At 42.5% G+C, this 17,521-nt stretch overlaps 1 protein-coding gene across 1 annotated transcript in view; it reads left to right on the top strand.

The window, feature by feature from the left end:
* Nucleotides 1-17,521, top strand: part of LOC116375209 (VPS10 domain-containing receptor SorCS3-like) — a 218,950-nt gene that overhangs the window by 173,371 nt on the left and 28,058 nt on the right. Inside the window, exons 8-15 of the mRNA XM_031831344.1 lie at nt 1,174-1,263; nt 1,799-1,978; nt 7,853-7,999; nt 12,926-13,028; nt 13,883-13,959; nt 14,181-14,272; nt 15,924-16,031; nt 16,527-16,644. Of these exons, the coding sequence (XP_031687204.1) occupies nt 1,174-1,263; nt 1,799-1,978; nt 7,853-7,999; nt 12,926-13,028; nt 13,883-13,959; nt 14,181-14,272; nt 15,924-16,031; nt 16,527-16,644 (915 nt within the window). The remainder of the gene's footprint in view (nt 1-1,173; nt 1,264-1,798; nt 1,979-7,852; nt 8,000-12,925; nt 13,029-13,882; nt 13,960-14,180; nt 14,273-15,923; nt 16,032-16,526; nt 16,645-17,521) is intronic.

Below are 17,521 nucleotides of genomic sequence, written 5' to 3'. Positions count from 1 at the left end.
AGGAGGTTTTCACAAAAAATCGCACGATACATGGCCCCATTCATTCTTTCCTTTACACGGACCAGTCGTCCTGGTCCCTTTGCAGAAAAACAGCCCCAAAGCATGACGTTTCCACCCCCATGCTTCACAGTAGGTATGGTGTTCTTTGGATGCAACTCAGCTTTCTTTGTCCTCCAAACACGATGAGTTGAGTTTTTACCAAAAAGTTATATTTTGGTTTCATCTGACCATATGACATTCTCCCAATCTTCTTCTGGATCATCCAAATGCTCTCTAGCAAACTTCAGGCGGGCCTGGACATGTACTGGCTTAAGCAGGGGGACACGTCTGGCACTGCAGGATTTGAGTCCCTGGCGGCGTAGTGTGTTACTGATGGTAGGCTTTGTTACTTTGGTCCCAGCTCTCTGCAGGTCATTCACTAGGTCCCCCCGTGTGATTCTGGGATTTTTTCTCACCGTTCTTGTGATCATTTTGACCCCAAGGGGTGAGATCTTGCGTGGAGCCCCAGATCGAGGGAGATTATCAGTGGTCTTGTTGTCTTCCATTTACTAATAATTGCTCCCACAGTTGATTTCTTCAAACCAAGCTGCTTACCTATTGCAGATTCAGTCTTCCCAGCCTGGTGCAGGTCTACAATTTTGTTTCTGGTGTCCTTTGACAGCTCTTTGGTCTTGGCCATGTCTTTTTTACTGCTAACAAGTTCAAACAGGTTCCATTAATACAGGTAACGAGTGGAGGACAGAGGAGCCTCTTAAAGAAGAAGTTACAGGTCTGTGAGAGCCAGAAATCTTGCTTGTTTGTAGGTGACCAAATACTTATTTTCCACCAAATTAATTCATTAAAAATCTTACAATGTGATTTTCAAATTTTGTCTGTCATAGTTGAAGTGTACCTATGATGAAAATTACAGGCCTCTCATCTTTTTAAGCGGGAGAACTTGCACAATTGGTGGCTGACTAAATACTTTTTTGCCCCACTGTATATCTTTACATCATAAACAATGTCATGCATGTTCACTTGGGTGAGGGTTGCAGCATGAGTAATGATCGATACATTCATGAAGGTTTTAGATTCATCCAAGTAGTTCATTCATGTGATGTGTACTGCAGCATGGACAAATTATACACTTGAACAAAAAGGGAATACTCAGTGTCTTGGCTCAATGTGTTCCAGGTTACTACAGCAGGACAGGCCAGCTACTATGTGTCCTACCAGAGGGATCCATTCCTCAAAATCAAACTGCCGAAATATTCTCTGCCTAAAGTAAGCAACATTCACTTTTACAGTGATACACACATGCCTCCGGATACACAGTTCATGCAGTAGATCAATTATTCAGATTGAATACTTTTTTTATTCTTACTTTTCAACCCTGCATTGTTGGGAAAGGGCTCTTTGGTAAGCATTTCACAGTAAAGTCTACACCTGGTTTGATTTGATTTGATTTGATTTGACCTGTGGTATACATAGAATGGGACAAATCCAATTTGATTTGAAGTAACTAACAATTTCCCCCCTTGTTTTCTCCCTTCAACAAAAGGATTTAGCTCTCAAAATATATGTAGCACTACTACACAACGATGTGTAGTCTCACTCTTCTATTGCAGCTGTTAAAAGACACTATATGTTGTGTGGAGAACATTGGCAGCTATAGTGTTAAACATTCAATACGCACACCAGACCTGATCTTGTGACACCCAACACGTACTCGGCGGCATGTTACAACCCCAACCCATAAGATACGTTATCTCTTTATAAATCCTCGAACCTCTCCAACCATCCCATCCGCTGTCACCAGGACCTCCACATTGTCAGCACAGACGAGCACCAGGTGTTCGCGGCAGTACAGGAGTGGAACCAGAACGACACATACAACCTGTACCTCTCCGACACCCGGGGCATCCTCTTCACCCTGGCCATGGAGAACGTCAAGACCACCCGTGGCCTGGGGGGCAACCAGATGCTGGACCTGTATGAGGTAGGTATCCTCAGCGTGCTTGTGTGTGTGTGTGTGTGTGTGGGGGGGGTGTTGTTATAGCCTTGTAAGTAGGTCTCTATGTCATTAAGATTCGTTGCGGATCGTCCCCCCTCCTTTTCCCCCTTCTTTCTCAGGATGAATTCCCGATTTATCACCCAGACACTGGCAGGTGTGATGGAGGGAGGCAGAGGAGTGAGATATGGGTCTGATCCTCAGAGTCAGCAGTCATTAACAATGTTACTACTCCTGCTGTTCCTTCTAACACGTGTGTTAACGGTTTACAAAAACAGAATTAGTATTCAAATGAATGGTCATACCCAGTGGGTAAAACTGGTTAAAGTTACACCAATCCAGTTTTGTATGATGTTGTTTTAACTAGTTTAACCCTTTGGGTATACATGCATGTTCTAGTCACAAACTATTGTAAACTGAAGTTATGCTGTATGTATCACTTTAAAGTTTTTCTTCGTTTTTTTTTTTTTTTTGAAGAGGCAGACTTTTGCCCTGAGTTCCTCTGAAAAAGGCTGTAGATATAACTCTGACCAAAGTGCTTTGTAGGACTCCCAAGTATTGTTGTAACAAACCCTGGAGTGTTGGGCTTCAGAAGGCCAATGGCCTCAAAGACTTGAGTGAGGAATCATTCACTAAGTACTTTGAGCTCAACAGGGAACAGAGAGACTGAGTGAACGCAACAGGCTTTTACTCTTCTCCTTGGATTGTCAAATAATGAATTGCCTTTCGTCAGTATTCTCTCACTTTCTCTTTCTCAGTCTTTCTCTCTCACAAATAAATTATTTTATTCACTTGAATAAAACACATTTTTTCCCCACTTTAGACTGATGGGAGTAACTTGAGTGTCAGTTGGATTCAATCTGGACAATCTTCCCTTCAATCAAAAAGTTTTTCTCTAACTCCCAGTCGAGTTAATCAGCCATTTAGTGTTAGGTTTTTTGATTCAATCCATCTCCCAGAGGTATGAACTTCCACATTGAATATTACAGAATATCCTAACTTGCCTAACACAATTAATACTCAGAGTGGTAGGCCTACAAATCAACAACAGCCCAATTATGAACTACCTGATTCCCACCTTACTCAGAGCTATACATACCTGTAGCTTTTGAATGAGTGACTGGTACAGTAGGAGGGAGAGAAGAAGAGACAGGGGGCTGGAGGGAGGGAAGGTTATCTAGATGATTTAGGTAATGTAATGGTCATGATGATGATGCTCCTTTCTGTTAGCCTAGCATTGTGTGAGTGTGTGTATTAGCTCTCTGACAACTCTCTTAACCCCTCCCTCCATTTCCCCCCTATTCGGAGCCTCTGATCCCCTGATTCAGCAGTGGATCCATATTTCTAATATTTTGCGGAAATCTTCATTAATGCATATTGAGAGATTGTAAAAGGCTGTCTGCGGGGAGACCGAGTGCATGTACTGAGGGAAGTCTGGTATCTCAGTGGTCGTTTATCATACTAGTCTTTACTGTGCTGAAAGTTGTTGTGTTGTTTGTTTTGTCTTTGTAGATGGATCCACATGCATTCATCAGTCTATATTTCAAATCAAATCAAATCAAATTTTATTTGTCACATACACATGGTTAGCAGATGTTAATGCGAGTGTAGCGAAATGCTTGTGCTTCTAGTTCCGACAATGCAGTAATAACGAACAAGTAATCTAACTAACAATTCCAAAAAAACTACTGTCTTATACACAGTGTAAGGGGATAAGGAATATGTACATAAGGATATATGAATGAGTGATGGTACAAAGCAGCATAGGCAAGATACAGTAGATGATATCGAGTACAGTATAACATATGAGATGAGTATGTAAACAAAGTGGCATAGTTAAAGTGGCTAGTGATACATGTATTACATAAGGATGCAGTCGATGATATAGAGTACAGTATATACATATGCATATGAGATGAATAATGTAGGGTAAGTAACATTATATAAGGTAGCATTGTTTAAAGTGGCTAGTGATATATTTACATAATTTCCCATCAATTCCCATTATTAAAGTGGCTGGAGTTGAGTCAGTGTCATTGACAGTGTGTTGGCAGCAGCCACTCAATGTTAGTGGTGGCTGTTTAACAGTCTGATGGCCTTGAGATAGAAGCTGTTTTTCAGTCTCTCGGTCCCAGCTTTGATGCACCTGTACTGACCTCGCCTTCTGGATGACAGCGGGGTGAACAGGCAGTGGCTCGGGTGGTTGATGTCCTTGATGATCTTTATGGCCTTCCTGTAGCATCGGGTGGTGTAGGTGTCCTGGAGGGCAGGTAGTTTGCCCCCGGTGATGCGTTGTGCAGACCTCACTACCCTCTGGATAGCCTTACGGTTGAGGGCGGTGCAGTTGCCATACCAGGCGGTGATACACCCAGCCAGGATGCTCTCGATTGTGCATCTGTAGACGTTTGTGAGTGCTTTTGGTGACAAGCCGAATTTCTTCAGCCTCCTGAGGTTGAAGAGGCGCTGCTGCGCCTTCTTCACGATGCTGTCTGTGTGAGTGGACCAATTCAGTTTGTCTGTGATGTGTATGCCAAGGAACTTAAAACTTGCTACCCTCTCCACTACTGTTCCATCGATGTGGATAGGGGGGTGTTCCCTCTGCTGTTTCCTGAAGTCCACAATCATCTCCTTAGTTTTGTTGACGTTGAGTGTGAGGTTATTTTCCTGACACCACACTCTGAGGGCCCTCACCTCCTCCCTGTAGGCCGTCTCGTCGTTGTTGGTAATCAAGCCTACCACTGTTGTGTCGTCCGCAAACTTGATGATTGAGTTGGAGGCGTGCGTGGCCACGCAGTCGTGGGTAAACAGGGAGTACAGGAGAGGGCTCAGAACGCACCCTTGTGGGGCCCCAGTGTTGAGGATCAGAGGGGTGGAGATGTTGTTGCCTACCCTCACCACCTGGGGGCGGCCCGTCAGGAAGTCCAGTGCCCAGTTGCACAGGGCGGGGTCGAGACCCAGGGTCTCGAGCTTGATGACGAGCTTGGAGGGTATTATGGTGTTGAATGCCGAGCTGTAGTCGATGAACAGCATTCTCACATAGGTATTCCTCTTGTCCAGATGGGTTAGGGCAGTGTGCAGTGTGGTTGAGATTGCATCGTCTGTGGACCTATTTGGGCGGTAAGCAAATTGGAGTGGGTCTAGGGTGTCAGGTAGGGTGGAGGTGATATGGTCCTTGACTAGTCTCTCAAAGCACTTCATGATGACGGATGTGAGTGCTACGGGGCGGTAGTCGTTTAGCTCAGTTACCTTAGCTTTCTTGGGAACAGGAACAATGGTGGCCCTCTTGAAGCATGTGGGAACAGCAGACTGGTATAGGGATTGATTGAATATGTCCGTAAACACACCGGCCAGCTGGTCTGCGCATGCTCCGAGGGCGCGGCTGTGGATGCCGTCTGGGCCTGCAGCCTTGCGAGGGTTAACACGTTTAAATGTCTTACTCACCTCGGCTGCAGTGAAGGAGAGACCGCATGTTTTCGTTGCAGGCCGTGTCAGTGGCACAGTATTGTCCTCAAAGCGGGCAAAAAAGTTATTTAGTCTGCCTGGGAGCAAGACATCCTGGTCCGTGACTGGGCTGGATTTCTTCCTGTAGTCCGTGATTGACTGTAGACCCTGCCACATGCCTCTTGTGTCTGAGCCGTTGAATTGAGATTCTACTTTGTCTCTGTACTGGCGCTTAGTTTGTTTGATAGCCTTGCGGAGGGAATAGCTGCACTGTTTGTATTCGGTCATGTTACCAGACACCTTGCCCTGATTAAAAGCAGTGGTTCGCGCTTTCAGTTTCACAATATTTAATATTACTGTGGGGGACGATAAAGAATTACCGCTGTGATTGACAAGTCTGGTCAGGGGAGGGAGGGGCCCCGTCCTGCCTCACTAGCCGTGTCCATCCCGGGTGGACGCTTTTCTATGACCATGTCAAACGTGGCGCCTATTAGTGCCACTTATACTGGTAAGGTGATACAACTGAGGGCCCTCAATGTCTGCTGCAGTATGGGTCTTATTTAAAGCACAGTCAGGTTTACCCCCATCACACTTCCATCCTGGATGGGTTATCGCAGAAAGACAGTTTGACTAAGGAGGCAAGGAGCCATGACACTCTCTCTCTCTCTCTCTCTCACACTTTGTGAGTGGGTGTCTCGTGGATGTGACAGTTTATCAGTTTTAACGTCCAGAGTTGTAATGTAATCACAACAGTGGTGGGCAGTTGATGGGGACGCAATTAAAGGGAGATAATTGAAGGAAAAGGAGACTGGTTTGTGACCAGTCTGATGTCTGTCAGCATAGCCGTGGCAAGATATTTGGGGTTTGGGGGTGCTGAGAACTTTTTGTCGACAGTGGGGTTGCGGGGATTATTTTTGCCTGCGCTACAGACAGCTATAGCAGCCAGCTAATACAGTACTATTAAAGGTCCAGTGCACTACTTTTGTGAGAATAAGAAACAATATATATAATTATAATTTGCCCGCGCTACAGACAGCTATATCAGTCCGCTAATACAGGACTACTAAAGGCTCAGTGCACTACTTTTGTGGAAAAATCTAATTTTATATATATATATATATATACAAAGTATATATACACTACCGGTCAAAGGTTTTAGAACATCTACTCATTCAAGGGTTTTTCTTTATTTTTACTATTTTCTACATTATAGAATAATAGTGAAGACATCAAAACTATGAAATAGCACATATGGAATGCAGAGGATAATTTCATTTGAGATACCAGCCTCAGAAATTGCAGCAGAAATAAATGTTTCACAGAGTTCAAGTAACAGACACATCTCAACATCAACTGTTCAGAGGAGACTGTGTGAATCAGGCCATCATGGTTGAATTGCTGCAAAGAAACCCCTACTAAAGGACACCAATAAGAAGAAAAGACTTGCTTGGGCCAAGTAAAATGAGCAGTGGACATTAAACTGGTGAAAATGTGTCCTTTGGCCTGGAGTCCAAATTGGCGATTTTTGGTTCCAACCGTCGTGTCATTGTGAGACGCGGTGTGTGTGAACGGATGATCTGCGTATGTGTATTTCCCACCATACAGCATGGAGGAGGAGGTGATATGGTGTGGGGGTGCTTTGCTGGTGACACTGTGATTTATTTAGAATCCAAGGCTCACTTAACGAGCATGGCTACCACAGTATTGCATGCAGCAATACACCATCCTATCTGGTTTGGGCTTAGTGGGACTATCATTTGTTTTTCAACAGGACAGTGACCCAACACACCTCCAGGCTGAGTAAGAGCTATTTTACCAAGAAGGAGTGTGATGGAGTGCTGCATCAAATGACCTGGCCTCCACAATCCCCCGACCTCAACCAAATTGAGATGGTTTGGGATGAGTCGGACTGCAGAGTTAAGGAAAAGCAGCCAACAAGTGCTCAACATATGTGGGAACTCCTTCAAGACTGTTGGAAAATAATTCCAGGTGAAGCTGGTTGAGAGAATACCAAGATTGTGCAAAGCTGTCATCAAGGCAAATGGTGGCTATTTGAAGAATGTATTGTATTTTTTTTCTTACTACGTGATTCCATATGTGTTATTTCATAGTTTTGATGTCTTCACTATTATTCTACAATGTAGAAAATAGTAAAAATAAAGAAAAACCCTTGAATGAGCATATGTTCTAAAGCTTTTGACGGGTAGTATATATATTTGTATTAGTTTACATATATTTTTTTCTGGTTTGTTGCAGCACCCTCAACACCCCTACTTCCCGTAGCTATGTCTGCCAGGGGGCATTTTGGGTACTGTTTAGTGCTTGAAAAATACATTTAAGAAAATCATGTAATCTGTTTTGGTGGTTGGATTTGGCTAGTTTTAGTGTCTGTTTTCGAATTTGTTCTCTATTTCTCCCTAGGTAGCAGGTATCAAAGGCATGCTGATTGCAAACAGGAGGCTAGACAACCAGGTGAAGACCTACATCACCTACAACAAGGGCCGTGATTGGAGGTTACTACAGGCCCCGGCGACAGACCTGGCTGGCAACGACATCCACTGTATACTGGTGAGTTATACTGAAGCTAACAGGGAAGGCTCATCGTTGTGGTGATCATACATGATCTAAGACTGCCTGAACTCTTTGATGTGCTTTCCTAGACCCAGATTAAGCCTAGTCCAGGAGATAAAAAAAATCTCCAATGACAGTTTATTTTAATCCAGGAATATGTGTTCAGTTCCCTTCAAGTTATGTACATCAATGATAACATTCGTGTTACATCACACACTCAAGGGAGTTTGCTTACTCATCTTAACTGAAAGGGAATTACTTTACGTAATCACATTTAAGCTATGATATCAAGAGGAACTGTGTACACACTCCTTGTCATCTACAGTTCTTATTATTTTAGGTGCCCTATCTCTCCTTTCATCCCACGTAAAGGATGACTATGTAGAAAAATAACTGTGAGACATTAGCAGTAAGTGTTCGTACTGTTTCAAAGCCAAGGGAGGCAATTGTGGGGGCCGCACGCTGTGCGCAGAGTGGCTACAGGTTGAATACGATTGTGCATTTATGTGATATTTTAATTACAGATTCTATTTGATTACCCTGTTAAATCCCATTGCCCTTGGTGTCCTTACAGCAATGTCATACTATGAATTGGCAAAGATGAAAGAGCACATTTTTTTGGGGGGGGGGCTCTGTGAACAGATATAATTGACTTTTGTTGTCGGCTCGCCCCTGAGACTTGTTTCATTAGTTTCTTTTTTGTTTACCTTTTTTTTACTAAGAAAGTCAGTTAAGAACAAATTCTTATTTACAATGACGGGGGCTGGGTACATTTAAAAAATATATATATAAGACAAAACACACATCACGACAAGAGAGACACCACAACGCTACAGAAAGAGAGACCTAGGACAACAATATAGCATGGCAGCAACACATGACAACACAGGATGGTAGCAACTCAACATGACAACAACACGGTAGCTACACAACATGGCAGCAGCACTACATGGATGCAGCACAAAACATGTTGCAAACATTATTGGACACAGACAACAGCATAAAGGGCAGGAAGGTAGAGACAGCAATACATCACACAAAGCAGCGACAACTGTCAATAAGAGTGTCCATGACTGATTCTTTGAATGAAGAGATTGAGATAAAACTGTCCAGTTTGCGTGTTTGTTGCAGCTCGTTCCAGTCGCTAGCTGCAGCGAACTGAAAAGACAAGTGACCCAGGGATATGTGTGCTTTGGGGACCTTTAACAGAATGTGACTGGCGGAACGGGTGTTGTATGTGGAGGATGAGGGCTGCAGTAGATATCTCAGATAGGAGGGAGTGAGGCCTAAGAGGGTTTTATAAATAAGCATCAACCAGTAGGTCTTGCGACGGGTATACAGAGATGACCAGTTTACAGATGAGTATAGAGTGCAGTGATGTGTTCTATAAGGGGCATTGGTGGCAAATCTGATGAGAGCAACCTTACCTGCCAATCTATAAATTATGTCTCCGTAATCTAGCAAAGGTAGGATGGTCATATGAATCAGGGTTATTTTGCAGCTGGGGTGAAAGAGGAGCGATTATGATAGAGGAAACCAAGTCTAGATTTAACTTTAGCCTGCAGCTTTGATATGTGCCGAGATATTCTCTCAAGTACTTGTATGAGGTGACTACCTCAAGCTCTAAACCCTCAGAGGTAGTAATCACAACTGTGGGGAGAGGGGCATCCTTCTAACAAAAACACATGACCTTCGTTTTGGAGGTGTTCAGAACAAGATTAAGGTTAGAGAAAGCTTGTTGGACACTAAGAAAGGTTTGTTGTCGAGTGTTTCACACAAAATCCGGTGAGGGGGCAGGTGAGCAGAAGACTGTATCATCTGCATATAAATGGCTGAGAGAGATTCCTACTGCCTGAGCTATGTTGTTATTGTAAATTGAGAAGAGCGTGGGGCCTAGGATCGAGCATTGGGGTGCTCCCTTAGTGACAGGCATTGGCTGAGACAGCTAACTGTATACACTGCACTCCTTGAGAGAGGTAGTTAGCAAACCAGGCCAAAGACCTTCAGAGACACCAATACTCCTTAGCCGGCCCACAAGAATGGAATAGTCTACCGTATCAATAGCTTTGTCCAAGTCAATAAAAATAGCAGCACAGCATTGCATAGAATCAAGGGCAAGTGACACATCCATAACCTGAGCGGAAACCAGATTGCATACCCGAGAGAATACTATAGACATCAAGAAAGCCAGTCAGTGGATTATTGTCAAGTTTTTCCAAAACTTTTGATAAACAGGGCAAACATAGAAATAAGCATAAAACAGTTAGGATCAGCTTGATCAACCCCTTTAAATAAAGGACTCGCCGTGGCTGCCTTCCAAGCAATGGGAACCTCCCACGAGAGGAGAGACAGGTTAAAAAGGTCAGAGATGGGCTTGGCGATTATAGGGTAGAAAGATAAAAATAGAAAGGGTCTAAACCATCTGACTCGGATGTGTTTTTGGGGTCAAGTTTTTAAGGAGCTCCTTTAGCACCTTGGACTCAGTGACTGCCTGCAGGGAGAAACTTTGTAGTGGGGCGGGGAAGAAAGAGGGAGGAGTATCAGGCCTAGTCGCATTAGTTGGGGTGGGAGATGTGGAAATGTTGGACGGGCAAGGAGGCATGGCTGAGTCAAATCGGAATCCTGACTTAATGAAGTGGTGATTAAAGAGCCATGTGCTTCTTGTCAGTAACAACCACATCATCTGCAATAAGGGAGAAGGCAGCTGTGAGGAGGAGGGTTTATTCTGCAGGTCATTTTCTTTATGGGGGCGTGTTTGTTAACAATACCACTGAAAATATCAAAAATGAAGGTCCAAGTGTCTTCAACAGAGGGGGATCAAGCTGATTCTATTCCAATTTACAGAGGTCAGGTCATGAAGTAAGGCTTGCTCATTACATCTTTTTAGCAAGTGTATATGCCCTTGATTCTAAGAACATATTGAACAGCAATTTCAATTTTTTATTTATTTTTATTTCACCTTTATTTAACCAGGTAGGCAAGTTGAGAACAAGTTCTCATTTACAATTGCGACCCGGCCAAGATAAAGCAAAGCAGTTCGACACATACAACGACACAGAGTTACACATGGAGTAAAACAAACATACAGTAGAAACAAGTCTATATACGATGTGAGCAAATGAGGTGAGATAAGGGAGGTAAAGGCAAAAAAGGCCATGGTGGTAAAGTAAATACAATATAGCAAGTAAAACACTGGAATGGTCGTTTTGCAATGAAAGAATGTGCAAAGTAGAAATAAAAATAATGGGGTGCAAAGGAGCAAAATAAATAAATTAATTAAATACAGTAGGGAAAGAGGTAGTTGTTTGGGCTAAATTATAGGTGGGCTATGTACAGGTGCAGTAATCTGTGAGCTGCTCTGACAGTTGGTGCTTAAAGCAAGTGAGGGAGATAAGTGTTTCCAGTTTCAGAGATTTTTGTAGTTCGTTCCAGTCACTGGCAGCAGAGAACTGGAAGGAGAGGCGGCCAAAGAAAGAATTGGTTTTGGGGGTGACTAGAGAGATATACCTGCTGGAGCGTGTGCTACAGGTGGGAGATGCTATGGTGACATGATTGATTTTCAATCAGGTAACATGAATAGAAAGCCGGCGAGAGGTGGTCAGAATAGGACGGGAGGCCAAAAGTCTGTGTAAGCAATAGAGAGTCAGAGTCCTGAGTGTGGGAACAAACATAGTCTGTCCCACGGTTGGGCAAACAAGAAAGTTCACAGTCAACAAAGCATGCAGAAGTCATGAGGCAAATAGAAAAATAGCTAAATGCACAAGAAAGAAATATAACGACTTGGACCTAGCCATTGTAAGTTCAGAGTAATTTGCCCCAACAGTACGTGTGAGGTGGGGGTACCTGTACCAGACAGGGGAGACAGGCCAGGGCAGACGGTGAACAGATCGCCAGGTAGAATCCAGGCAGCAGTGCAGCAGGTAGTGGGTGTAGGTGTCACACCCACTTGGGAGAAGCCTTCATTTCTGGAGGCAGATTTCTTGTAGAAAATACCAGTGGATGATCTCTGAACAGCGGGAGGGGGCTTCAAAGGCATCTGGATTTAGGTGGGGTAACCTGTGAGACTCCTGACATTTGTTGGGCTTAAAGGCTTTGACACGTCTCACTTCACACCTCAGTGCTCATTGAAGTTGTTTCTGGTCTGTCTCAGTCCCAGGGCAGATGATCTCTGCTGTTTGTTTGCCAGGGCACTCTCTGTACAGCTTGGAAAGATGAATCATTGGTAGTAATAATCCTTCCAGGAAATGTTGTCCAAAATTAGGTTGTAGGTTTGGAGTTTTGAATCTGGAGTGAAGGTTATGCTGTCGAGGGTAGCATCCTATATAGGTCCCTGAGAAATAATCCACATTTGTCTAACTCCAAATCGATCTTTCTTGTAAAAAAAAACATGTTGACAAATGCGAGTGCTCACATGCAGCCGTCTCCCTCTCTCTCCCTCCCTTGACTTTATGATTTTATGTAAAGTCCCTCCCTGTATTAATGACTGATAACGACAATTAAGATAAACTATGGAGAGGCAGTACGTGTTTTTTTTAGAGTGAGGCTGTGGAAATTGTCTTACTTGTGTTTAGTTTGATTCATGTTTTGTTTTGTTAACCAAATATAGTTTGTTGTATAGTTGACTGCCTATGTTAGCATTGTTGTTAGCATTTGGTGTAAATGTAACTCACTGGAAGACTTCAGAATTCAAAAGATTCTATTAAGCTCTATCTTCAGGCTTTCTGAGATGAAAGCTTAATAAACACCACATGGCAGCTTTTCTTTTCCTTATCTAAAGGACCTTCTCTTGAAATCAAAAGCACATGCTTTGTGCACCTTTTAAAGATCAACCCTGTAGTGTTCTACTGTATGTAACACTGGGGATGTGATTGACCAGTGTATAATGGTTCCGTCAAATATAATGGACTGTCTGTCATTTCTCAGCCCTTCTGTTCGCTCCATCTCCAACTGCAGACGTCTGAAAACCCCTACCTGTCAGGCAGCATATCAACCAAGGCCTCAGCACCGGGAATCATAGTGGCCACAGGTGAGAGAATACAAAATGAACATTTGATAGATAACATTAGATTAGATTACCTTATTGTCCACTTATGTGAAAATGTATTTGGCTGAATAGAGAGACATCTGTTCAATTTAGGTAATGGTACAAAAGGAGAATAGCTGCCTATCCTTTCCAGGTCAGTTCTGAAATTGCATTTGATTGTGAATATTATGATGGCTATCCAATCCCTAACATTACTGATAGGGATATGCAAGCCCTGCTATAAACAACTCATCTTCAACTGTGTGGGAAAATATTGTATCTTAGCAAAAACAACAAAAATGGCCTACATCCATGAATCTGCTTTCTTCATCTCTGTCGTCAAACAATATTTGCTCTGTCACCAAAACAATAGTTTGTCCCCTCCATGAAACTCTAATCTCTTACTGAATCTGTGAGATCCCTAAGCCACTGGGAGCTTGTATAAATGTACTGAATCTATCCAGAGACACACTATAGCACTTTTGATGTTGTCCTTACTGACATTTTGGTGATACAAAGTCACCCGGTTTATTTAAGTGGGCCAGTGCAGACTGAGGACACAACATATTATGTTTGGTGACCCTGACAAACACGATGCAGCTCAAAACTCACGTCTGACACTGAACAGTGGATGGGAGATATCACAAGGCATCAACAAAGTGGAGAGATATGCTCAGAGATTAACATGTTATTAACATGTTACATCATTGCTTAAGAAAAACTGAGCAACATCCATCCAAGCATGAATGGTTGTTCTTCTCTGCTCTGCATCTATTCTTCATTGTAATTGACACCATCTTTACATTTTCAGCATCATTTGAATATTGAACTAATGCTTTGTTGCATTTTTATCACAGGGAATATTGGGTCTGACCTGTCGTACAATAACGTTGGAATGTTCATCTCATCTGATGCTGGTAACAACTGGAGACAGGTGAGTTTAGGCTGAATTTGGGGGTAAAAGCTAAGGCATTCTCTTCTAAGGCATTCTAATAATATATTTGAATATTGTAGTTTGGAGAATAAGTATTTTCTACTGCTGTCTCTGCCTTTTGATCAAAAGGTGTTTTGAGACTCAGTATTCAACTAGATGTGTACAAGGTAACTGTATGTAAATCATATATTATATTGAATTGCCTGTGTGTCCTCTTTCAGATATTCGAGGAGGAACACAACGTCTGGTTTCTAGATAAAGGAGGGGCCCTTGTCGCTGTGAAACAACCAACCGTCCCCACTAGACATTTACAGTAGGTTTAAATCTAATTCAGTGTTTGTATCTCTGTAAACTGGTTGCTATAACATGTTAGTACTTCTATTGATGTCAAGAAAACTTTTTTAATGTTACTTTATATATGATTAAAGGCAGTATTCAAGGTTTGAACAACTTGCAAAGCACAAACATATGCAATAAAGATACAAACATGTTGTCAAAAAAAAACTAAATTGGGGGAAAGTGTTTTTCTTCACCAAGTCCCCCTGTTAGCACTTTTAACACTGACCATTCTATTGTAAATTGGAGCACCCACGTTTTGCCTCAGTTAAGACCAACACAACTGAAACCACATCTCTATTCTTATATCACTTTAGAAAAACATTTAGAAGGTACTTTTAGCACCAAGGTGTGGAGGATTCCTTCCTTCCTGGTTGTGTCTCCTAGATGATTTAAGTGCACTAGTGGAGGAAAGGAACACAGTAGAAGCCCTCATATCAAACCAGGTTTCAAATAGTATTGTTTTCCTTCAGAATTTAATTGAGACATTTAATTGTCTCAGACGGTTGGGGTTTGCACTTTTGGGCCAATTTCATTGGAACCATTAGGCCAGGTAATGGGCAGCTAAAGTCTTTGAAAGATGGCAAATGCTATTTGAACCCAGGCAAGTGCTGTAGGAACCAATCCCCCCTCTCTCTCTCTCTCGCTCTCTCTCTCTCTCTCTGTCTCTGTTCTCTCACTCTCCTCCCAGCTAGTGTAACATTTCCTGACCCTGGTATCCTCCTAATAGATGCGTATAAATGCTTTGTCTGTTGTCTGAGTTTATAGCCAGTTGAAGGCATGCTGACTGACGGAGGTTTAGATGGAAGCTGCAACAAGGGGGCTGCTGCTTCTTGCATCCTAGAGCAAGACTGTGCATTGTTGAGTGTTGTTCCCAACCTTGTCACACACAGTACTCCAGTGTTCTCACATCTGAAGTGATGTTGATGAGATGTCAGAATCAATAGAGAACAGGCCTGGAGGATGAAAGTTGCCCAATCTCTTGTTATTTATTTTTATTTGTCTCCCCACACCTCTCTGCCCCTGTTTTGTAGTCGTTAGAACATGAAACAGTTCTATTCTGGTTTGTTTTGTGTGTGGTGTTTTTCCTTCTACATCACTTCACTGTAGACCGTAAGTAAACTCAAGACCTATGACGTTGTTTTCTCTTCAAGTTGTTATGCCTCCACGCTTTGATAGTCAAACACAGTTCTGATGTTTTATTCTTCTTCTATTCAACAGAACGTTTGTTAACTGTAGTCAATTAGATACAACCTGAGATTCAGCGACTGACTGTCTATGGAGACGACTCACTCCAATGATCTTCCATGAACCCAGTTGACACACTGTAATTGAGAGCATCAGGGCTCGTATTCAGAGTAGCAATGTTGATCCAGGATCAGATCCCACCGATCTGTATAATCTCATTCCTTATGATCTAAAAGGTCAAATTGATCCTAGATCAGCACTCCAAGTCAGAATTACGAATATGGGCCTTGTTGTTACTGCCAGTCTGAGATGTGAATGGTTGCATCACAAATGACACCCTTTTCCCTAGTAGGCTACAGTACTTTGGACCAGAGCCCTATAGGCCCTGGGTGCCATTTGGGATTCATTCAATGTGTTATTGTGTTGTGACTCTGTTACAGGATCAGTTTTGATGAGGGGCGGCAGTGGACCAGACACAGCTTCTCCTTGGTGCCTCTGTTTGTGGACGGGATGCTGGTGGAGGCCGGGACAGAGAACCAGATCATGACGTGAGTCGGGACAATAGAGTAATCGAGGGAAGACGCGCAGTGATGAATGATCTGTAGACGGGGGATGGCATTCTTTTGCCCTCCGTAGGAAGTCTTAGAGAGATGGAGAAAAGGAGGGATTTAATTTTTCTGTCTTCCATTGCTTTGGGACTCTGTTCCTTTTGGTGAAGGGGATGAGATGGATGAGATGAATTTGTCTCCTTCTCGTTCTCTTGGGAACCCTGTTCCTCTTGGAGGGAAGATATGAGGGGATGGGGAGGAATTTTAATTCAACGAATGCTGATGTCTCGTCTTTATTAACAGACGGGGGAGAAAACATTTGATTCATAAGGGTTGTCAGTTTGTTAGCTTAGGACTGATTTCCCCATTTGATTGACATATTTAACTAGGAAAATGTAATTACTCATAGACTGAACGTAATTGGTGAAAACTTGTAGCGCTGAAAACCCTTGTCGAGTTATATTAACTTGTGTATCCATCCTTTGGTTTCTCAAGGTTTTTTGGACATTTCAGCCATAGGTCTGAGTGGCAGCTTATCAAGATAGACTACAAGTCCATCTTCAACAGGAAATGTACAGAAGGAGACTATCAGACGTGGCACCTTCACAACAAGGTAAGAGCTCTTAAACAGGAAGTCGGTCCAACTTATCAATATGTGACCTTGTTACCAAATAACAATGAATTTACATGGTAGTTAGGGACTGTACATTATTTATAATGACGATACCTGGAGAAAATCGGACATCTCTGAAATGAAAATGGATGGCCCTTCCTTCAGTAAAATATATTTTTACCCGACCCTCCCTTAATGGTAAAAATAAAAAACGCGGCCCTCCCCTATACCCAAAATAATAATAAAAACATAAAGTGGACAGCAGAGAACATGACAACCATTTACCATCACTCATAGGACAGAACAGAGCCTTTGTATTGCAGTTTTAGAAACCATTCTTCATTTTATTAGATGGAAAAGTAGCTAGAAAGTTGTGCGTTTCAAAGACTACCGTGGACAAGGGTAGTGGTGAAAATATATAAATTAAATTAACAAAAGCACTGAATGACTCTATCAACTTATTTGCTTTCCCCCTTTTTATTAACACATTTCATGCAATTCTACATAATTTTACATGACTGGAGATGACTAAGGTCTTCATGCTACAGCACCGAGACGTTTTGATTTCTCTACAGGCTTTTGGTAAAAATAGAGGATAGTCCATGTCTGCAACAGTGCTAAAGTTGTCTATCAACTGTAAAAAGTGAGCACAACAGAACCAGTTACATCTGAAGTACATGATCATCGATTCATTTGAGAAAAAGCCGTTAGTTGTTTAACACAGCAAAAAAAAAATATATATTTTGGGAAACAATCATTTTCTATTTCATTCCATGATATTATCAGGAATCTTGGTAAGACCCAAGTGCAGACTGTGTGAAGGAACAATGTTAATTGTAACAACAGGGGCAGGCAGACGACAGGTCAAGGTAGGCAG

The sequence above is a fragment of the Oncorhynchus kisutch genome, linkage group LG1, assembly GCF_002021735.2.
Source record: "Oncorhynchus kisutch isolate 150728-3 linkage group LG1, Okis_V2, whole genome shotgun sequence".
Classification (NCBI taxonomy): domain Eukaryota; kingdom Metazoa; phylum Chordata; class Actinopteri; order Salmoniformes; family Salmonidae; genus Oncorhynchus; species Oncorhynchus kisutch.
This window is presented reverse-complemented; position numbering and strand designations above follow the sequence as displayed.